General features: G+C 36.7%; 1 protein-coding gene across 1 annotated transcript in view; it reads right to left on the bottom strand.

Moving 5' to 3' along the window:
• The window catches only part of LOC135844043 (venom serine carboxypeptidase-like), a 26243-nt gene extending 1844 nt beyond the window's left edge, over positions 1–24399 (bottom strand). Inside the window, exons 1-2 of the mRNA XM_065362130.1 lie at positions 24138–24399; positions 23618–23983 (exon numbers count right to left, since the gene is read on the bottom strand). Of these exons, the coding sequence (XP_065218202.1) occupies positions 23618–23983; positions 24138–24390 (619 nt within the window). The 5' untranslated portion in view covers positions 24391–24399. The remainder of the gene's footprint in view (positions 1–23617; positions 23984–24137) is intronic.
• Positions 24400–25034: the final 635 nt, after the last annotated feature.

Consider the following 25034-nt stretch of genomic DNA (forward strand, 5'->3'; position numbering starts at 1 on the left):
TATGAACTGGTGAAGCAAGTGATCTATTTCGAATATGTTCTGTGTTCCAGTTACGTTGATAGAGTCGTTCAGATGCACTCGGGTCCAGGAGTTATTACGTAAAACATCCGAGGATCCTTATTGTAAATCTCATCTAAATGAGTAACATATATGGACCTTCCCACATCCGTGTACTGTTCCCCATTCCCTGTGGTGATGTGCTTTGCACTTTCTAAGGCATAAAATGCCATCTCTCCCTTTCCGTAATACTGTACAGGCCAGTATAAATAATATAGCTTGAGTAAGTTGTAATTATGTACTTGAATACAATACATTGAATTACAACTGAAGATGTGTTATTATTTCGTAAGATAAATAATCTTAAGGTAAATGTCTGTGTGGTATTCGTAATTACACTCAGTGTCCGAAAAATAGGTAACGAGGCGGTAAGTCGCCAGGTACCTATGAAGCTCTCAGAAGCTAGGTACTGCTAGACCTCAAGTAGGTAGCTAGCATATGTGAGACCTATTCATGGAGATGTGCTTAACAGCATCATCGTAATGTGCAGAATATATCTCCACATTTGGCGCCCCCGGGTGGGCGAAGTGTTGAAACACTGTTCCAGAATAATTCCAGTGAATATTTCGTAATTTCAACACTCCTGAAAATATCAACTTCAGGCAGAAGCGCCTACCTACTCATCTGCTCATACCTATTTTTGCATGGGACACATTTTTATTCAATGTATGTGTTCGTGTTTATTTATAAGAAGAAATAGTTATAAGAAGATTAAATTTAAGGAATTATCCGGAGATATTCCAGAAGAAAAGATTTCGTAAGAACCTACTGCAGAGGTAATTTCGCAATTCAATTCAGATGGATTATTGAAGGCCATTCGCGTAATATGATACACGTTGCATGTTCAAAACGTGTTGAAATGTTACCTATTTATTTCATGTGTAATCAGCAACGTGAGGTAGGTAATACCTACTCGTCAGCGATATATTACGTAAAACAGCCAATTCGTTATGAAACTTGTTCAGATAACACTCTCAAACAATAAGAGTATTGGAGCAGGTTTTTGGCTGAAAATAAAATACACTGTATAATGTAAAATCTATCGAACGGATATGTACGATGTATTATTACGAGGCTAGACCATATGAGCACATTATTTCGAAGTGCAAAGAGGAAGGGAAGGTTATCTACTCCCACTATACCTATTTTTCATCGATGGTACTAGCTAGCGGACCAAGCAACGATACGGAGTTCATATGTTTATTTTCTCTGCTATGAGAAGGTGTTCCATTTCTGTTATCATCAAGCGTTGCTTAAGCAATTTTCATCAAGTGAATATTTCAAAATATTCTCTCGTTCCTGTGTGAATAATTTTAATTATTCAAGCAGTTAATTTATTACGTAAATACAGACGTTAGCCAAACGTGTTATTTCGTAATAATTCCATCATCTAGTTTATCGTAAAACAGGCGTTAGCCAAACGTAAATTTTACGCAATAAACTTGGTATCCTGCTTATCGGAAGACATCAACGATAGTCAATTGCAGTGTCTCGTTAGATTCTATTTTTGAAAATATGAATCCTCATCCTACTCAGCAAGGTGGACCTACCAACGGGCAAACGAGTATCTTTCAAAGTACTCCTTTTGTGAATCAAACTGGTACTACTCCTGCTTCAACAGGACAAATGCTCGTTCCGAATCCAGTCCCGACTGCACCTCAGGCAAATGCACCACCGAATAATTATCATTTATTTCATCCGATCCCTTCGATTTGGGGCACAACCCCACCAATTCAAAATGGACAAAATCCAAATTTGAATCATACTGTTCCGGTACAAGGAAACTTGGTGGATTCTAACCCACCTCAGCCAGATCTGAATAGATCACTGAATGTTCAAGCAATGTCACAAGCAAATCAGAACAATCCTCCTTCGGATTTCTTTACGGCTATGATTCAAACGAACCCCTTGTTACTTAGTCAACAACCTGTCGTAAACCAAAATGGTGTTCCGAATAATGGCAATCTGCAGCAAAACACTGCTGGGCAATCGAATCCAACTGCTACAACCCACAAAGGTAAGAATACCGGTCCTGTGGAACCACGTTTTCATCAAAGCACAAGGGCTTACGCTCGACAAATGGCAAAACTTGCAGCAATCAATACTACGGAAAGTCCCCAAATGAGACATCTAAAAAATATTGCTACAAATTTACGTACGAAAAAACTACCGAAAACTACTCCCCAAGGCCATCAGCTTATCTATCCAACTAATCAAGCAGGTCGTAATGAACAAATTATGAACAACCTGCAAAATGATTTGCAACAATCGGTAGCTACTTCCACTCAAAGAATGTCAGGCCTTTTTGGAGGTCCCAATGTTTCACCTATACGTACCATGCCTCAGATCAATGAGCAAGAAAACGTAGACGATTCTTCATTTAACTTGCAAATAGACGATGACCCAAACGTTGGTAACATGATAGGGAGTGAGATTACGAAGCAAGTAAACGTCCACCAAATTTTATCAGTGGCTACTCAGAGCCAACGTCACGTACGTATATACGATTTTGCGCCTATCAATCATGAAAGAGAATTCGTTAAGGACGCGGAAAATGCAATTCCGGAAGATCCCGAAGCAGTTGCGCATAAAGACCATATTAAATGGGCAATCGAAAACGAAACTGCACGCCGTGAAGCGATAACTGATCTTCAAAATCGCATAAAAAACCTTGAAATCCAATTAACAAAATCTCGTGATGACATGAATGACTATGTAGTGAACCAGCCAGCTCAAATGGATAAATGTTACAAAAATATGCAAGCCTCTATGGCTACTGAGTGTCGACACATTCGGGAACAATTTCTATCGTTTCATCAAAAACAAATCCAAATCAGAGATGCCCTGTTTACTTGCATGAATACATGTATACAAGGGGTAGAAGGAGTCACAAAGTTGAAAGACTGTGTCGGAGAAACATGGACTGCACTCGAAAAATTGGATGAAAAAGTCAACCCGATGTATGAGAAATTTTGTGAAGCCCAACATTTTAATCAACAGATGTCGGATCAAAGGAATGTACAATCACACCATGTGCAACTACCTACCAATAATCAACAGATGGGGCAAGCAACCCCACACGTCCAATTCAATGTAGGTTCTACCAATGGACCACAATCTAATTCTCATTCCGTAAACCAAACTTCGGATCATCCTCAGCCAAATTTTACGCAATATCCACCACCAAATTATACCGCTATGAACACTAACATGACAGGGATGATAACCGGACAAACCATGTTAACATGTGATCCAACTAATGCCGTCGACGATCAATTAGAGGATTTTCCCCCTCGTGATGAAAAAGGAAATGAAATTGTGGTACCTTTCCAATTAGGAAATCGACACCAATACATACCCATCAATGTACCACGTAGACAACGTATACTCAGATATGACTTATATTTTTCTAAAGAACCCAATAATTACATCAAGACAAAACAACTTTCGGATCAAGGCATCAAACATATTAATTCAAACCTTTATCATGTCATGCAATTTATTTATGAGTTCGAAGGAGCCATGTCTACTAAAGGAGCTTCAGAAGCTCAATACGTTGAATTTTTCAAGGCATTAGTACTAAGCGATGCAGGAAAAAATTGGAAGGAAAGCTTAATGGGCCTTAACGGCGAGATAAAGACTTATTACAATTTAAGAACATCATTCATTCAAACATTATGGAATACTACTCAACAAGAGAATGCCAAGATGTACTTCATCATGACACAACTTACGAAAGTAAATTCGATTAAATGGGCTTTTGAACTACAAAAATGGTTCAAAACATTATGTGATGCAGAATTTCCCGATTGTACTATAATTTCTACTATTCAATTGAAAATAGACGACGATATGAAACATCATTTTGATTTGGGCGTAACTAAAAACATCCAGAATTTAGGTGCACGAATTAAGGAGCTCACGAAACGCTCTGTACCGATGAATAGTACCCCGAGGCCCAACGCCACACCTTTTCAATCTACCCCAGCTGGCCGGTACCAAAATAATGGTCGCAACAACCCGAGAGGTAGAAATTTAAACCAGAGTCTAGAAAATAGTGGGAAAGGAAAACAAAACAATGGAACTTCAACACAGGATACGAACGCTGGGGCAGGCACTTCATCTGGCCAACGTGGAAATTATCAGAAACAACAACCACTTTTGAATTCTTTAACTCAAGAACAATTACAAGCATTATATGCAGGAGCATTGAACAACATCCTAGTGGATTTCACTCAACAACAAGATGAGGATTCAAAAAACGAGGATGGTCTAGAGATTTCAATACCTCCAGACGAAGACGAGGAGGAGGCGGAACAGTTGTTGAATATTTAAATTCCGTCGACGTATATAGGTCAAAGTTCCCGATTACCGAATACCAAATGATAGGTGACACTTTGGCCTCTTATCTGTTCGACATAGCAAACTGCGAAACTGACCGATTATGTCTAATTGATAATGTATCTGCATATAGCTTACTCCAAGCATTGCGTAAAACACGATTCAAACACCGTTATCACGCCGTTATATCTTTTGGTCAAAAAGAACTTAACAGTAACTACGTTGACTACCAACAATTCATTAAATATGCTGATGCAATTATCTTAGAATTGATTGAAAAAGGATTCGAGGACATAATCTTAGCTTTCCCGCTAGTATTACCTACGAAAGATCAACGTAACCATGTTCCAGTCACTCGATGGTATGCTTTTCAAAGAATCTTCTATGCTTTATCAAAAAAACACAACCTCCGCTTAGTGATTGAACCATCGCTGATATTCACCTGTTTAAAACCTCATCCTAAAATTAAGTCTCAGTATGTAATAAAGGAAGACCGCCATCATAATGTAGTACCTGATTTTAAGAAATTTTATGCAAATAATGCTGGCAACTATTTACCAAATAATGCAATGAAAGAAAGATTCATCGAAACGTTCGTAAACATTGTGTTAGACAGTCACCCGAAAAGTGCTAAATCTCCTCCGTTGGATAACCGTAAAATCAAAATGCCAGAGGAAATACCGCCTCCCCCAACACTAGATGAAACGGAAGAAGCTGCCCAACACAAGCTAAACAACATTAAAAATGTTATTGCTAATGAGTTGGAGAAGTCCGAAATTTTACGTAATACAGTATTCGATGAAACTGATCTACTTGACCGTACGGAAAACACCTCGATGTTGGTACCTGAAAAAATAATCACCACGGATCAAACAAATTCAGAAAAATCAGTATCACCCAATGATACACACCTTGATTCCATTGTAATCGATTTCCGACCACCAAAAATTGAAGCCATTTCGAAAGAGGAAATTGCGTACAACGCTGCAAAGGAACAGCTTGCAATCTGGTACCACACCTATATGTCGATTCATCATAGAACTAAGGCTATCCATACGAAACTGTTAAACACATCAGAAGATGATATTGAAAAAATATTAGATTACAATAACAATGAAATTGGAATTTACGATGTTCCATCAGGAATATTTACTCACTTGCCAAAAGATGCAGTTCCTGATCACAAGTATGCACATGATGGAAACAAATTGATTCAAACTTCTGAGGTGGAAGATGCCTCGAATTTGTCTTCAGATATGCTTATTGTTACCAAAGATACCAAAATATTAAGTGACCTGGATTTGTACCTACAATGCAAAAACATTTCATTCGATGATTTCGTAATGCCATCAACCAAAATGGTCCAAGGTGTGGCTGGATGTGGAAAAACCACATACTTACTCAAACACGTAAACACTGATGGATCAGATTTGGTATTATTTCCAACGAAGGAAGGATGTAAAGATTTTCGTACTCGTTTATGTAAATTACGCAACCTAGACATAGAAAATCAAGATGTAGTTAAAAATTACCGCACCATCGATTCGTACTTAATGCATAGTAGTGATCAACAATATAAACGACTTATCATCGACGAAGCCATGTTGGTACATTTCGGTGAAATTATTTTAGCTATTGCAAAATCGAAAGTAAAAGAAGTGATACTCATCGGAGATGGACATCAAATCCAGTACATAAACAGATCGCCATTACGTGATACGTTATACCAAAACGTACATCAACAATTAATTGATAAAATTGAATACTTAACTGTATCACATCGCTGCACGTTAACCACCTGTGCAGTATTATCCGATATGTATGACAGAGGGATGACTACCACGTCAAAAGTACATTCTGAAATGTCACTGCACGATTTCGTAAACCTCGATCAACTACCGCGAGTAGTAGGAGCTCAGTACTTAGTGTACACACAGCAGGAGAAAGCCGCGCTGGAGAAAGAAAAGTTTTGCGTGAACACAATCCACGAGTTTCAAGGCAAACAAAATGATCATATAATAGTAGTAAGACTGCAGAAAGAACACTTGTCGATCTATGATAGCTTGCCCCATGCAATAGTAGCACTCAGTAGACATACAACCAAATTTGATTATTACACCGTGAACAAGAAAGATTTACTATCTTCATTCGTTTATCGAGCCTATCAACTATTTTTACGAGATTACTTGAGTGCAAGAGAATACCCTGGGGCAAATGGGTTAGAGAAAGTTATCAATCAGATGGAAGATTATGCTACCTGCACAATCAACCAAATATTTACGAACAGTCCTTATTACGAACCTGATTTAATAAAAAATTCAACTCTGAGCAACGATGAAACTCCCTCGGTAGTTTCCCAATTAATACAGCGACGGATGATGCCACAAACGTGCGTAGTCAATCTCCAAATTGGTGAAACGGACTTCCCAACCCAACTTGACACTGGGGCAGTCCTTAACGTTATATCTGAAGAAACAGCGCTAAGATTGATACGAGAACATTCAAGCGAGCTTGACTTTTTAGAATTACACGAACCAGTTCAATGCATGATGGCGAACAAACAAGTGGTAACCACTTCGGAATATATAATCGTACCTAAAATGAAATTTGGAAAACATCATTTAAAAATACCATTTTATATAATCAAGGAATGCAACCAAGTATGTTTAATTGGGTCACAAACCATGATACAACTTGGAATAGTAGCCAAAATGAGAGATCAGATAGCTGAGTGTCAACCTACCCCCGAACACGACATCGAAAGTATCCCAATTCTACAATTCCACGAATATGCAGACAAACTTGCAATTAACAACATTACGATGGGATCGCAATATGTCGACGAAATGTATGCCATTTTGAACCGAGCCGACACCGCTCGCAGATTCTACTCTTTACCCGATGGCGTTAAAGATACTGGACCTGAAACATTTATTAAGAAATTAAAAGCTGACTTAGACGAGGCAGTATCAGAACAACGATTAACTCAACAACAAGCTGATTACGCCTACAATATCCTATCACCTTACAAAGACATTTTTAGCAAATTCCCAGGTCGTTATAAAGGAAAGAAATCTAAATTGGTGTTCAATATTCCGCAAAACAAGATAGTTTATCGAAGTGGTAAATACAATCCATCTAAAAAGATGATGGAAGCCATCAAGAAAGAAATCCAAATCATGCTTGCAACAAACGTAATTGAACCATCCAATTCTAAATTTATTAATCCTATCGTAATTAACATCAAGAAAAATGGTGACATGCGAATATGTCTAAATCCTGTGGACCTAAACCCAATTCTAGAAGAAGATTACAACGAAGCTGGATTACTAGATAGGATACTCACAGAATACCCAGAAGCCAAGTTTTTCAGTTCGTTAGATTTCGTTGCGGGTTTCTGGCAAATCGTTCTCGAAGAATCTTTTCGTAAATATTGTGCTTTCCAAATCGATGGGCGTGTCTACCAATTCATACGTTTACCGTATGGACTTAAAATATCTTCAGCATATTTCGTAAAACTCATTAACCACGTAATACCAGACAAAGATGGACTAACCAAGTACGTCGACGATATTTTACTCCGTTGTAAAACTTTCGAAGAAATGTTATCGTTACTAGAAGACACATTCAAGAAATTAAGAGCGAATGGACTGAAGTTGAACGCAACTAAATCAACATTTTTCCGTAAACAAATCGACCATCTAGGTTTTGATTTAGAAGCCGGCATTATCAAGAAACAATCGAAGAAAATTGCCAAATTCATGGAGTATATCGAAAAGCATACTAATAAGAAAACTGGTAAGTTTGAATTAAAGAATGCCACAGAAGTGCTTGAATTAATAGGGTTAACCGGACTCTATAGACGATTTATCCCCTGCTATCAGCAGATACTACGTAATTTGTATAAGTTGACGGAAAAAGGCGTAACATTTCACTGGGGCAAGGAGCAGGAAGAAGCTTTTGAATTACTTAAAGAAAAATACACGGAAAATTTTGCTCTAAAATCCCCCCGAAACGGAATTGATCTATGGCTCGATACCTATACTTCACCTGATGCTATGAATGCAGTTTTATACCAAACGTTCGAAGGTCAAGACGAAATAGTAATGTTTTCTAGTTTTTCATTCAAAGAACACCAGAAGTCATATACTCTCATAGAACGAGAAATGTACAATCTTGCAAAAACAATCAAAAAGTTGCAGCTTTGGCTACATGGAAGGACCATCCATGTTAGAAGTGATTTGAAATCAATTGTTTCACAATTCGAGGTCATAGCCGAAGTACACCGGAAAGCTGCTATATGGATCACTCAACTCAATTGTTACAACTTGATATATGATTTGCGAAAAAAGCATAAACGGTGGTTTGGAATTCAAGCTCCTGAATTGACTTTGAACAGCATCAACGTTATCAATTTCGTAACACAAGTAGACACACATCAAGAAAAAATCGTTGACAAACTGCTCAGCAGTTTAGACAAAATCGATGTTATGCAGAAGAGAGATCCGAATTGCATGAAAATTACACGTAAGTTAAGAACACCCGGCTCAGAACTCACAAAAAGAGAACGTCTTGCAAAAGAACAATTAGCTAAAAGATACGAGATACACGAAATCAATGGTAGAGAATTCCTAATGTTCAGATATAAGGATGATTCAATCGTACCTGTCCTTCCCGATGAACTATTCGCAGACACGATGATGTATATACATGATATTTTTGGACATGTTGGTGCCAACAAGTTGACCCAAATTTTCCGAAGATTTTATTATTCATCAAATTCAAAACATTATGCTCGATACCTGACCAGTGCCTGCCTAGCATGTAAATCAAACAAATCCTATGGAATAAAGAAACCTGTAGAATTTTCATTTGTAGAAGCACATTGCCTAGCTGACGTATTATCTGTAGATATCCTAGGACCGATTGCAAACAGTTCAAATGAACCTAAATACCTCCTAGTAGCAAAAGATATCTTCTCCGGAAAAATTTGGTTACAGCTTATGTTAGACATAAAACAAGAAACAGTCGCAGACTGCATGTTAACTATAATTAATAACATCAAGGATTTAGGGTACAAAATCAGAAAAATCAATACAGACAATGCTGTTCAATTTCGTAATTCACTTTGGAATCAAACTCTTACAAAACAAAAAATCACCGTAGGTAATTCTACACCATATAACCCACAGTCCAACCCAGTTGAACGATCAATGAGAATGATCGGAGAACGCCTACGACTAAAAATCAATTTTGACTGTAGAGGAGCGTATTCCCATGAAGGATGGCATCACTATACTAAAGAAGTCGAAGACGAAATCAACAATTGCCCTAACGAAGTCGGCATTCTACCAAATGACCTTTGGGAAATTAATGAATTTGTTTTGAACCTACCTATCGAACGGGTCCCGATCAATGCTCACTATGAGCTAAAAGAATTACGTAAAACTGCTAGAAACAAACAAGTACCATCAATCACGATAGAAGAACTTAAATCTACGAAATTAGATATGCTAAACGACGTCTATACAGCATCCGATGGCCACGTATGGGTTTGGGTAGATGGAGCTTGCGCAAACAACGGTGACGAAGATGCAATTGCCGGTATCGGAATCTGTTGGCATCCGGAAGGATCGAAGAACATTTCTGAAAGAATCAACCACCCAAATTATACGAATACTAACAATTTAGCAGAGATCATGGCACTTAAAATTGCTATGGAAACTATGATTACCCATGGAGTTACGAAACTAATGATTTTCACGGATTCTCAATATGTTACATTAGCAATCAACTCTGAATATGATCGATGGGTAGAAAACAAATGGAAAAATAATTCCGGAAAACCTGTACATCACAAAGAGATTTTCGAAGAAGTAATTAAATTGAAACAACAGTTTGACGAATTCCATTTATGTCATACCTACGCTCGAAAAACTGATTACGGAAACTCCACTGCGGATCAACTTGCAAGAAAGGCTGTATATACGGAAGAAGTTGACACGGCTCGAATAGACCTAATGTCATACCACCAGGCATTAATCCATCTGAATAAAGAAAAAAGAGCGATTAAACATCAAAACGATGAACAGAAGTTCAATGAGAAAAGAGGTGATTTACGTTTACACAAACCTGGTGAACTAGTGATGATTACGAATCATCGTCAATCATCAGCAGATAAACTTGCTTCCGCTAAACTTTATGTCAAACAGAATGGGCCATATGCGATTGTGAAGAGGGCAGGCAGAAATTGTTACGAAATACAAAATCTGAAAGAAAAGAAAGACAGAACACTCATTAGCGTAAGACAAATAGTAACTTACCTCACGTTACATCAACTTGAGGCATTTAGAAAGGAGCCCAAACTCCGATCGAAATTTGATAAACGCTCGTTACATCAAAAAATTCTTGCATTCTGGAAACACAAAGATCTACTCGAAAATTTCGTAAATGAAGAATATGATAAAAAAGTGGCTAATAAAAAGAGACGTAAACATTCCGAATACGATAAAATCAGAAGAAAATTGAAAACTTCATTGTCAACTAATGAACAAAAAGATTTCGAAACTACCCTGGAAAAAACGATTCCGGATGTAAAAGAACGTGAATCAGTTAAACGAGAAGCAGAACAACGTTATAACCTGCGTAAACGCAATTCAGCGATAAATTATGACGAAGATAACGCCATTATCAGAATTAATCCACGTTTAACAAAGAAAAAACTGACAATGAATTCTATAATACTGGAAATATTGAGTGAAACGCAGCGTGAAACGTTCACTAAATCATTTGAAACTGAATGGAATTACGTACCAACACACACAGAGTGGGCAATTAGACATTATCGTCGATTCCGCGGAAAAGAAACTGCTGTATAAATCGACAACGTAATAATTTCGTTTTCGCAAAAGTTATCCAGTGAATATAGTGTACATTCCGTAAAATATTCGCAAGCAAGTCAACGTCAAACGCTACAAAGCAAAATTTCGTTAAACATCTCGTACGAACGTAAAGAAGGTAAGAAACACTTACTCAGATAAGTCAATCGAATTCACACCACATGGATTAACACATGATGATATTTTCTCAATAGATAATCCAAAATGAACGTATATGAACCATCAAGCTACTTTGCCGTTCCAGCCTGCTCTATCTGTTTAAAGAGTTACACGGAAAACACACCGGTGATTAAAGCGTACACATGCGGACACACCGCTCATCGAAGCTGCGTAGAAGAAACTTACGGAAACCTTGAACATGATGCCTTAGTGGTCTACCACTGCGTAAAACAAGACTGCACAGGAACGCTACTTCTGGCTCAAAATTACGTAGAAGTAAAATTTGTGTACGCAGACCTTCTATTACGCGGATCCAGAGCTAATTATATAGGGCAGATTGCTCGCTTACACCGACAATTAGCAGACATGGAAAATACGAACCACCAGTTACGAACAACCAACCGTAACCTAACAGAAGAATGCAACGATTTAAGATCCGAATTAAACTTGAAAAATCGAGAAACCATTCCACAGCTTCGAAAAGAAATTGAAAAACTCACCATCGAATTGCGAAAGAATTCCGTTATCGAAACATTTACTCATCACCGGTCCATCCCGAAATGCGACATTATTGCAATCCTACGTAAGAAAACAGGACTTCCTGAAGTCATGGTAGAACTATTGAATGGATTAATTGCGAAAAACATCCATTTATGCCAAGACATAGAAGACCACCTGAAAATAGATGAAATATACGTTAGAGAGAATTTCCAGACCAGCTTAACTCGATACACTTGTACCAACGGCAAAGCAAGAGGAATAGATACATACTTCTTGAACGGTGTCCTCATACTCGGTGATGCAGCTAGCCATGATTTAGTATATCGATCATTGGATTCGTATAATGCCGCCCAATCTTATTGGGAAAATAATGAACTTTCCCAATACAGAATGACAATCAACTCGTTCCTAATGAATTTGAATATCTTCGTAAAGACACTTCCATCGACCGTACTGTTGTCATTTGGTGAATTCGACCTCACCGAAAACCAAACCGAAGATCAAACGCTTGCAAACATTAAAAGAGCAATTGACCATTTAGAATACCGTGGCGTACAGAAAGTATACCTTATGCCAACGCGATGTTCCAATCGACTTGATTTAAATTCGTTGCTACGAAGAAACGTTCGTGAGCGTATTAGGGAATTAAATAACAACGGATCCATTATATATCTGCAAACAGTAGAAAATATAATCGACCAAAATATACCCGAGGACAACCGTATTTTTAATCGAAAAAGCTACATTGAGACATTCTCCTACCTCGCTGAGTTATTCCAATGAAGATTCCAGTAAAACAATTTCCAGAGGAAGAATCAAGCAGTTGTTGTTATCGAATCTGGAATATAAACTAACAATTAGATTTATTTCGTAAAACATCAAATCAAATTTATTTCATTATGTTTGCACCATTTTTATAACCTTAAAAAAACTGAGAAGAGTATGTGTTACTTTTAAACAGAGAATAAATTTTTGTTTACGTTTCAAACCTCGTGATAATTATTTATGCGTACGTGACTCGAACACAAGTAACATAAGCCACGCCCCCTACCGGCCGAAACACATGTAGCGATAAAGTTGGTTTTTGTTCAAGAAAAGACGAGTAAGCTATTTTAAATTCAAAATGGTTGTTGTCAAGGAATTTATGCTATCTTTCAATGAATTATTTGCGTAATGGTTCAAAGTACTGGTGATAAAATTTAAATTGAAATAAAAGCAGATTTCTCCCCGTTAATCAAAATGTCCAGGAAAGGAAAAAATCAAAAGAGTAACGATGAAATTATCGATCTGATGAGTAGCCCTGAAGTAAGTCAAAAGTTTACGAAACACACTTTGAATTTAATCAGTACAGAATACTGAAATAAATTTTCATTTAACAGGAAGACAAAGTGAGAATCCTCATTCCATTTTGTGTAGTTTGTTCAAGAATACTGACCAATGGCGATGACACAGTAGCAAGCAAAATCTGCGGTCATGTAATGCACACAAAATGCATAAAGCGATACGTATACATAAGCTGTGACGGAAAGGAACGTTTCCCGATAGTAAAGTGTTTCGATGACCATTGCAAAAAACCATTTTCGAATGACGACTTGATCACGATCAATCTCAAATGCGAAGATGAAGAGAATGCAATCGCTGTTTACGTAAAACAAATAACAATTAAGGACCAACAGATTCACGAACATGAGCTTACTGTAGCTAGACTAAACGGCATACTTGAAGGAATAAAACACCGCAAACCCTCAACAGACGACAGGCATTGGTCTAATGTAAATAAAAAGGAAGACAACTTAAATTTACGGAAAAAAATCGAGGAAGATGATACTGCACGTAAAAAACGCAACACATTTCGTAAAACATCTACCTCGAGCGGAACTTCCGACGAACGAGAAGATCTTAAACCATTCTCAAAACCATTTCCGGATAGAAAACTACCACAATCACGAGAAACACAAACATCAAAAGAATACGAAGAAATTCGAAGTGAACTAAAACCATTCGATAAACCCTTCCCCGAAAAACGAGATCGAGAAGAGAAAACATACCGTAACACAGCGTCAACGATCCAAAGATCACGAAACGATCAACTTTTTAAGGAAGAATCTACTCGAGACCCTAGAAAGAGACGTGAAGCTGAGAGAAACGCTCAACCACATTGGCAAAACTATTCGTACGATGTAAACCCTAAGAAACACACTAACGCAGAAAAGAGAAGATTTTCAAATAATCAACAGGGTATGGAAGAGGGTGACCGGCATGAAACTCAAAACGAATGTAAAAGAATGCGACACAACGATTCGAATCAAGTCTCACACTATGACGAAAATTACCAAAATAAAAAACCAGTAACTAATGAAACTTTGATATCCGAGTACGACCAAATACGACATGAATTCTTACTCGATGAAGTTGATGACCAAGACCCGTTACCACGATGGAACGTGCAATTCGATGCTGATTTTGTAATACATGACAGAACAATCATCAACCTACCGGTTGAATTCACGCTAAAGGCTTTATACAAACGATGTAATCAACAAGGATGGTCACTGGGCCAGGATATCGGTAACGAAGATGCAAATAATTTTGAATTACGGAAAACATTTGCATACGTAAAATTATATGACCAAACTCGCCGCAGCAGCAAAACTACTCAATGCTATTTTCTAAATGACCATATGGTTATTGGCGACAGTTTTCTATATGGCATGATTCGACAACCCATAGTGGGAGAAAAATCAGATAGATTTGAAGTAGCCAACAGTGCTTTCACCGGTCCGTTCTTTTCAACACCGTTAGTAAAACGTCACATAGAAATGTTCATGAACCAACGAACACCACGCAAGATCGTATTATCTTTCGGATCTCAAGACCTACGCATGGAATCAGACATCAATTCAACGTTTAATAATGTGACTCAACTTATCAAAATGTTGATTAAAAGAGGAACGACTAACATCCTAATTATACCAACTTACGTAACACATCGTGTGGAAAGCATAAACCCCATAATGAATCGCACAAGATTATTCAATCATTGGTTAAAGAACACAGCTACTAGAATCAAAGGAGCTGAAATTAAATACATCGGAATCGCTGAGAAAATATTCAGGAAATATGACATTCCAGCCTATATAGATCACCACAAGAATCCATTCCCCATCTATCCGGCTTACTTCGAATTTTTGTACTACCTGGCTCAAGACATCCAATAATTGCGTAAAACATTCCATTTTGATATGTTCAAATATCGTTATCAGTATCAATGTAATGAACTATGTATAATTTACCGTTATTTGTTTTGTTTTTGTACGTTCTTTTATTGGAAAGAAATCAATGTTATTTTGTGAATATCAGCTAATTTATAAGAAGTGATTCATCTAATTTAGTAAAACATTATCCAAGTATGCACATTATTCAAATAAAGAAGTATAACACGTTTCGTCAGTTTATTCAATATACGAAAAAATGATGCACCACATCCACAGATAGTTGTCAAAGTAAACGTTCAATTGGCAACACATCAGCCACACTCGAGACTATCTAACGCTACAGCTTATCAACAAACGTTAAAATTTTGAAGTGACACGGTATGTCAAAGTTTATTATGAAAGTATTTTAGTAAAACATATTTAAAGTGGAGGAATTTATGCAGAAGTAGCAAGATTAATTGTAGAAAAACATCCAGTAGGAAATTACTAAAGGTAAGCTGTTTAAAACTAGCAACGTTGATAATATCAGTAGACCAGATTTCTTACGTTAAAAAACACGTGTTACAGATCGTGAAAGAATAATTTTCGTAAAACAATGGAAGAAGAACGGGATCAATCGTTTTACGATACACCAATACCGAACTGTACAATCTGCGACAAAATATTAGCGGGTGACAGACATCGAGAAGTAACGGCAATCAGTCTACGGTGCAAACACTTAGTCCATCTCCAATGTGCGAAGGAAGCATCGATCCGATATGTCTCGGGAGTATATAAAGAGCTAGAAATATTATGTGGAGCTCCTAAAGGCAACAACAGTGAAAAATGTCGAGTCCCGAATCGTTTCATCGACTACAAAACGATAAATGTCTCTACAGTATCAATACCAACAGCGATTGGAGCGTATGTAACGGCGAATAGTTTACTCCAAAGCAATCTAAATAATGCCAACGAACGGATTACCACTTTAACGGAAAATCTACAAGACCATCAAATACAGATCCAACATTGGCAAGGGTTATACGAAGAAACTAAAAGAGACTACGATCGTCAAGAAGAATACTACAAAGACTTATCAAAAAGACTTTATGATTCTGAGTTTCGATGCCAACAAATGGAGAATGAATTGAAAACTACCGGCTTGCGTAATACATACAATCTCGATGGTACGGTAAGAACCAACCAGCGGACAGTGGAACGAAGAGAAATTACACTAGAGAAGAACGGGAACATCACGATTTCGAATCAGAAGGAAAATGTGAAAACATCAACTTTTAATTCCACGTTCAATTTTAATGGCATTCCGGTAGATATTTCGAACATACCTTCTACATCGAGTGGATATATGCACGAAGAAGACTTATTACGTAAAACACCAACCGATAAACACGATGCGCAATCAGCAGACACTATAAAACGAGAAAATAAAAAACCAACGTTGGAAGAACTGTTATACGAGCCAAAGGACTCGGATAATTATAAAGACTTTGATAATGAAGATTACACCGAAGTTCTTGATTACGAGAAAAATAGAACCCAAGAGATGATTTTACCAAGACGAAATGTACTCTTCTGGGATAACCTCTTCATACACAACGGCCAAAAAATGAAACAGCCAGTAGTCCTAACGACTAGAGAATTGATGAAAGAGTGTGACGCAAAAAACCAGCACTTCGATTGGCCACTAATACCGTCGAACATTCAATACCGACCAGTGAGACAATATCATTACGTGAGAATTTACGAGCACAACCAAACACAACTGTACTTCCTAAACAATTTCCTTACCATCGCAGACGGGCTATTGTATGGAGCCATTAGAGAAGCCATTTTTGACACGGTACCGAAAAGACGATATGAAGAAAGTGCATTAGGAGGAGCATTTGTATCGACGGCTATGTTCAAGAGTAACATAGAATTTTGCGTAAAACAAATGCCAGAAAATGTTGCAGTATCGGCAGGCGCTCATGATCTAAGGCAGCAACGAAAGTTTCTATACGTAATTAACAATATGCGCCAGCTTCTCACTTTATTGGTTAAAAAGGGTGCAAGACGCATTCTATTAATACCTCAATACTACACGACGGCGACGAAAGAAACAGCTGCGATTAAAAACAAAACCATCCTATACAATCAGTGGTTAAGCAGCCTAGCAGGAAGGTATAATAATGTAACAATCGAGTATGCAGCCTACGCCGAAGACATATCAAGAATATACAACACGCCGACATACATTGATCGAAAAGCAAACGCTTTCCCTCTATTTCCAGCATATCTGGAAATGATAGCTGAAATGGCGAACTTCCTACACACAGAAGAAACAGAGTAACTAAAATTTTCGTAAAACATCAACCCAAAGGAAGAAGTAATCCGCCGATAGTATATTAGTTCATTATATTTTCGTAAACCATCTATCAACTTAACCTCATTCCAGAAGATTTACGTAAAACATCAAAGAACGTTCTGGGTTTCGTTGGTCGAATAAATCTGATCACTGTAATTTAGAGAATAAGAAGAAGATTCTAGTTTCATTATTTGTTATCAATACCTAGAGAATAAGAGAAGTTTCCATTTGTTTTCATCGTTTTAGAAGAATAAAATTGCGTTATTACAAGTGAGTCATGTTATTTACTACAAGATCAAACATTTTTTTTTTCACTTTCATTTTTCATTGGAAAGAATTCGCTACACAACATCCGCATGTATAAAGCCAAAATAGATGCGAAGAAAACAGCACCACATCGTTAGTGACCAGTTAAAACAGATGGTAAACACACTTCATCAGATTATGAAATTATCTTATACATTGCAAAGTTACGAAAGATTTTATGAATACGAAAAGTGGTCAATTTGCGAAAACGTGACTTATTCAGTACTAATTTTACGATCAATCTCTGAAACTGTTTCTGAAAATTCAAATCTTCCTGATTAACGACAGTGTTGAACAAATCAAGTCAACATGAGCACTATATCCAGCGAAGGATCGGACAACAGCGACGTAATTCTAATAGCCCGTGAAATCCCAGTTCCGAAGTGCATCATGTGCGATGAAATATTGTTAGGTCAACCGTCGAAACCAAAAATATTGATAAATCCGGAATGCCTACATACAATGCACGAAACCTGCGCAAAAAGAAGATTATTACTAGAAATAGATGGAAAAATAGAGAAACAAACAGTACAGTGCAAAGTCCACGATTGCGTAAAGACATACAATTTCGAGAATTTAAAATCCATTGAGATAGAAACCATTTCGGTGTCAACTGAGATGAATCGATTCAAGCTAAAAATTTCATCACTACAGCAAGAACTACAAGCGGCCAAAGCTGAAATCGAGAAACAGGAAAACAAGTTACGTAAACAACAAGGAGAAATAACAAACCTTCAAAACGTCATTGACTTCTTAAAAACCAAAATTGCGACGAATGAAAATTCTACCTTCGATATTAATAACTCTCAACCATCTACATCCACTGGCATACACCACGAAAGTAGATCCTTGCGTAAAACATCCAACCAAAAAAACAATGACACGGTCGACAAATCAAACGATGAAAAGAAACTGAAACCGATCAATGAGAAGCTAGAAACAATTGAAGTCAAACCAGAAGAAGACAACGACGCAGATTTAATTCAGAACGAAGCTGAAGATAAACTCATCACACCATCATACCCAGCTCTCACCATTTTAAAAAGAAGACCAACTATCATGGAATTAGATTTTGAAGTACATAACGGAGGCCAAATACGATTACCAGTCGACATAACAACGAAGTACTTACATGAGGAATGCAGAAAAAGTGGTTTTACTTTTAATGAACCTTTACCACAAGATTTAAGCAATACATTCAAGATCATCGAAAAATGGAATCATATCCGAATTGTAAAACACCTCCCAAATGGTGAAATCGTATATATGCTGAATAAATTCATGGTTATCGGCGACAGTTTAGCTCTAGGATTGGTAAGAGATGCCATAAGCAAATTTCGTAAAACACAATGCGTAAAAAGCAAATTCATGGGAGCCATGGTTTCTACACCACTACTAAAGAGGAACATAAAGGATCATCTAAAAATCGTTACGGAAGGAGTAATTGTGTCAGCAGGAGCCCATGACTTACGAAAAGAAAAAAATGTAAAACACGCGATGAATAACATGAGACAGCTGATTTCCGTACTAATCGAAAAAGGATGCAAACGTTTATTAATTATACCGCAATATACCAGTTATGCAACGAAGGAAACACGCAGATTTAGACAAAGAACAATCACATACAATCAATGGCTTAAAACATTAGCGGGAAAATACTCAAACATATGGATCAAATATGCAGAATGCGTGGATGAGATCGATACCAAATATCCAGTCCCAAGGTATATTGATGAGAACGGCAACCCTTTCCCAGTGTTCATGGCATACCTCGACATAATCCTACATATTGCGTATCACGTACACAGCAGCGAAAAATTCTACTAATGAAATTTTCGTAATACATCTCAAGAAAACAAGATACGTTAAATTAATTGATATTACTCAATGCTTGAATACTCAATCTTTATTTTACGTAAAACATCCAAGTAGAGTTTTTGATGTAATTTTAGGTTTACCAGCATCGTAATTATAAGGAAGAAGATTATGTTCTGTTTATTTCTATTTTACTCAGCCGTAATTAAAAATAATCATTTGTTCACGTAAATTATATATGAAAATAAAAAATAAAAAAACCATCGCTTAAACACGCTATAGTTCTTATTTAACATCATAGAAGGGTAAAAGGCAAAAGCCCAACTAATAAGAGCAGCTTCATCTGTTAACAAAAACCTGAAATGGGTATTCCCAACGATAACCGACTGATTGTATAATCTTCAAGAAATATTTTGCTACATTTCTACTCAGCATCGACAACAGTGAAACACGAAATACGAGTAAAATTTTCTCTAGTGGCGTAAGTAAAAGAAAATTTACATCAAGACAATTCCATTTATTTACATCAACAATTTCCGTAAGTACAGATTCATTCGTAACAGTAAAAATTACACAAAACAGCATGAAAATTAATGTAATACAAAATACACCAAATTTAACGAATACCCATGATGTTGACAGAAAATGGATAGCAGAATAGTGAATATCGTGTCTTGCTCATCATGTAATCAATCACTGGCTGAGCCCCCGATCGTTGAGCAAATAGAAAATCCTCTCGTAGCAACCACGTGTACGCATCTGTATCACCTGCAGTGTTTGAAAGACGTAATAGATATTGCTCCACCTGGTGCTGTAAAATGCGTATTCCCTAGATGTGACCAAGAAATCCAACCAGACACTCATTATTTTGTAAAAGGTAACATGAAGCAAATTACCATGATAGATGAATTTCGTAACACACCGTCTTTCCTCGTAAGTCGAATCAAAGAACTAGAAGAAGAAAATCAAGAATTACGTAAAACAAATACATCACAAGAAATAGAAATTCAACGCATCAATAATAAAGCTAAACAAAGTATTCAAAAGATTATTGACCTGAAAGCAATCACGAAAACAGTAGAATTTTCAACACCAGCACCGAAACTCGAGGAAATTAAACATGACTCACCGTTGTCCGAAGAGAATAATCGTACTGATGACGACGGAGAAATGCTTGAGATGAATTTTACCCCTTCATATGAATGCATGTCTGATGAAGATAAAAAATCAACGAACTCGAAGATAGCAAAAGAAGACATCCAAGAATTATCACCTATAAAACAAAGAACAAAAGATAAATCTCCAATTACTAAAAAAGCGAGTACTATAATTAAAATAAGACAAAGCAGTAATGATCGTAAACAGTTGTCACCGAAGAAAAAATCACCAGAACGCAAAAAATTAATAACACCGCCACGTAGCAAATCTCCAACTAAATCAACAATCACACGTATCCGCCCTACGTCTCCGGTATACAAACGACCATACGTAAAACCAAATTATTCTAGCTATCGATATTCAACACGCATACCGAGAACACCATTAGGATATAACAGAAGACATGAATTAAGAAAACAAGATTACGAAAGACGCAACTCGAAACGCTATGAATCTCTGATGATTTATCCATCTTCTAAATGTTATCCTAAACCTGGACAATTTGCGGCGATCAAGACAATCAAACATTTACGTAACTCGATAACAATAGATACCTATGCAGAAAAAAGAGCTCAAACAGTATATTTACCGATTAACTACACTTTATTTCGAAAAGAGCTGGAAAATTTCAGTTACCCGCTAATGAACAGAGCACCAAAAGAAGTATACAACAACATACGCCCGATCAAAGATCATCTATTTCTCAGAAGTTTTTCAATGACAGTTGGAAATGGTGGTTCTGAAACAATCTTCTTGTTTCAAAATCATTTCATGATTGGAGATGGAGCAATCCAACAAATTGTTCACACAGCCGTAAAAGCAGATCCCAGTTATGTAGATGCGATGAAATTTAATGACTTCATACAGCCAAACATCTCCGTTGACCAACTCGAGCGCAATATTGACAAACACCTTCTGAAATCAACGCGAGGTATAATAATGTCGGTAGGCCACAAAGACCTCATGGATGGGACCTGTGAAGAAAAGTTAAAATCTCAGTATTTACGATTAATAAATACTTTGGAACGCAAAGGAGCTGAAACAATAGTGATATTACCTCCAATCCTGTTAAAAGAGTTTAAGGATCAAGGTTCTAAATTACGAGATTGGCTACAAAGAACAGCACATGAAAGACAGGAAACAGTAACATACGTAAGACAAGCGGAATCCATACTTGACCGATCCACTCCAATTGAAAAAGGTGAAAACGAAGCGCCGACAATGATACAACATATCATCTTAGAACTGATCCTGGGTCTCATTCCATTCCTCACCGAATAAAAATCCACACGTTGAACCATTTCGAAAATCTTCTGATCCTATGAAACAATTTGACACAAAGTATTCAAACATTTCACATTGCGTAACACAAGAGAAATATACTTCCCGTAATGATTGTTCACAAATGGTTTCAACTGAAATGAAGATTAATCCAAGACATTATTCACCATCAAGATAGAAACCTGAAACAGAAAAACAGAAACACATTATTAGTTGCAAATAATTCAAAAATTTCGTAAAACACATACTTGTACTATTTATTATTTTTTATCTTTTAAGCAAGAAGCATTGTAAAATTTTTTTCTCTTATCAGTAAGCAGCGTTATCTATTTTTTTTATTTTTTACAAATTATGTATTTTAATATGTTTTTACCTAGTACAGTTTCCATTTTATCCATTCATTCATTTCTCGGAAGGTCCATGTTCAAGCGTAATAACCAAATGTTGACATAATTCGGGGCAGAAGAAGAGGAGATCGCAATCATCTCTTAATTTGAGAATTTATGTAAACACTATGCCATTACACAAACTCGGGGCATATGTAGAGACAGATTGTGATGCATTTTCGGTCGCGTATGCGAGAGAAATTCATTCTGCCTCTAGCCAACATTAAAGATAGTTTCGTAATACGATACCTAGCGGATTAGTTCACTCTATACTTCGTAACGAGAGAACATACGCTAGAGAAACCAGTCATTTGGCGACTCCCGATGATAAAACATCGGATATCAATGTTTCGGAGATGGTATAGGACCACCTATACCATGCTATTTGCGTAAATCTAATGGACTAAATTAGTAGCACAAGTCCAGTCATATACGAAATATGAACTGGTGAAGCAAGTGATCTATTTCGAATATGTTCTGTGTTCCAGTTACGTTGATAGAGTCGTTCAGATGCACTCGGGTCCAGGAGTTATTACGTAAAACATCCGAGGATCCTTATTGTAAATCTCATCTAAATGAGTAACATATATGGACCTTCCCACATCCGTGTACTGTTCCCCATTCCCTGTGGTGATGTGCTTTGCACTTTCTAAGGCATAAAATGCCATCTCTCCCTTTCCGTAATACTGTACAGGCCAGTATAAATAATATAGCTTGAGTAAGTTGTAATTATGTACTTGAATACAATACATTGAATTACAACTGAAGATGTGTTATTATTTCGTAAGATAAATAATCTTAAGGTAAATGTCTGTGTGGTATTCGTAATTACACTCAGTGTCCGAAAAATAGGTAACGAGGCGGTAAGTCGCCAGGTACCTATGAAGCTCTCAGAAGCTAGGTACTGCTAGACCTCAAGTAGGTAGCTAGCATATGTGAGACCTATTCATGGAGATGTGCTTAACAGCATCATCGTAATGTGCAGAATATATCTCCACAAAGTACGATGAAAATGACCGAATTTTTCAATTGGAGGGCCTCCCCAATCCTCTTGTCACAGAACAATAAAATATCATGTTCATTATTCATACCTACCTTCGTTCTATAGTAAAAGTATAGGAATAATTGATAGAAAAAATTAGTCCACATATTTACCTATAATTAATCCTTTTAGATTGAGCTTATCATTGCTGAAATCGTTCATAATCTGATGGGCTAGTTTGCAAATTATTTGGCAATTAGCGGACGCTCCAGCGACATATAGGTCGTTATTCCGATACTCGGGAAAATATAAAAAAAATTCCTTTAAAATATCGAATATATGTGCAGGTACGTGATCGACTTCACTATACAGATGATCAGGACCATTGGTGTAGCTAAAACCGCAGTATATTTCCGGATCCAAATACAGCACGTGGTATGTATTAGTCAAGGCATATTTACGTCTAGTTAATTGCATATTGGATTCGCTTATTTCATAGGGACCGTGTTCTTCGAACAGACTGTACAGTGAACTGAGACCTTTGAAAAAGAATTAAAAAATATCTCAAACTGTAATGTTTAAAATATTATTTTTTACATATTTATTCAACAAGTCTACACCCAAAACTTAGATAGGTACCTAGAGATACCAAACTTGAGAAGGTTTTGTTTTACTGAAATTTGTAAAATTTACCTGGCTGGCCTTGAATCCAAACGATGATAGCAGCGTTTTCATTACGATGAGGGAAAAACCAAAAGAATAATTTGTCATTAAACTCCGTACTGCGTATATCAAAAAACCCAGCATAGCTGATGGTGTCGTTGAAGAAAGATTTTACTAGACTGCTTTCTTTGCTTTTCGATGGATTTTCAGGATCCATGATCACCTCACTTGTGCACAAACATCTAGGTATTAGGAAACACACCATGTGCAACAATCGAAACATTTTTATCGACTGAACTGATTTTTATTCTTAAAATTTGTTTAAACGAAGTTTCCTTGAACTGATTTTCATGTTTTGGAAAAATCAATCAAGTGTCAATATTTTCGTTTGTAATTATTTTATGTTTGGTAATATGTGTGTTGTTTTGGAATACTAATTGGTTACTTGAACCGTGGAATACTTACTACTGAAGTGAGAAGAATAGTTCTCGAGATGTGGAAACAGGAATCAGAAATAAGAAAAGATCTTCGTATTATTTTTAAGTGAATCTGAGTTCATTCCAATTGATGGACATATTGACAAACTATCGAGTCCTGTGCATTTATTTTTTTGCATTATTTTTTTAAAGTATTCCGCTTCCTCTACATAAGTCCTTAGGCATTTTGTATTTAAGCTTTTTCATTAGAATGTCGAAAAAAGAATCAATTTTTTGGAGTGTAGGCAATTTTTTTGAAGACCAGAAGACCTCCAAAACCATCTAACTAAAAAAATGTCATATCAGGTAATAATTTTAATTTTTTATTAAAAAATTTGTTAATCTTTTTTTGTAATTTTGTACTTATGATTATTTTTTCTATTAAAAATGCTTAGCGTTTCAAGGAAATATGTTATTTTGTCAAATATTCATTATTATTGACTTTTTTGCT

Source organism: Planococcus citri, chromosome 4 (genome assembly GCF_950023065.1).
Source record: "Planococcus citri chromosome 4, ihPlaCitr1.1, whole genome shotgun sequence".
NCBI lineage: Eukaryota > Metazoa > Arthropoda > Insecta > Hemiptera > Pseudococcidae > Planococcus > Planococcus citri.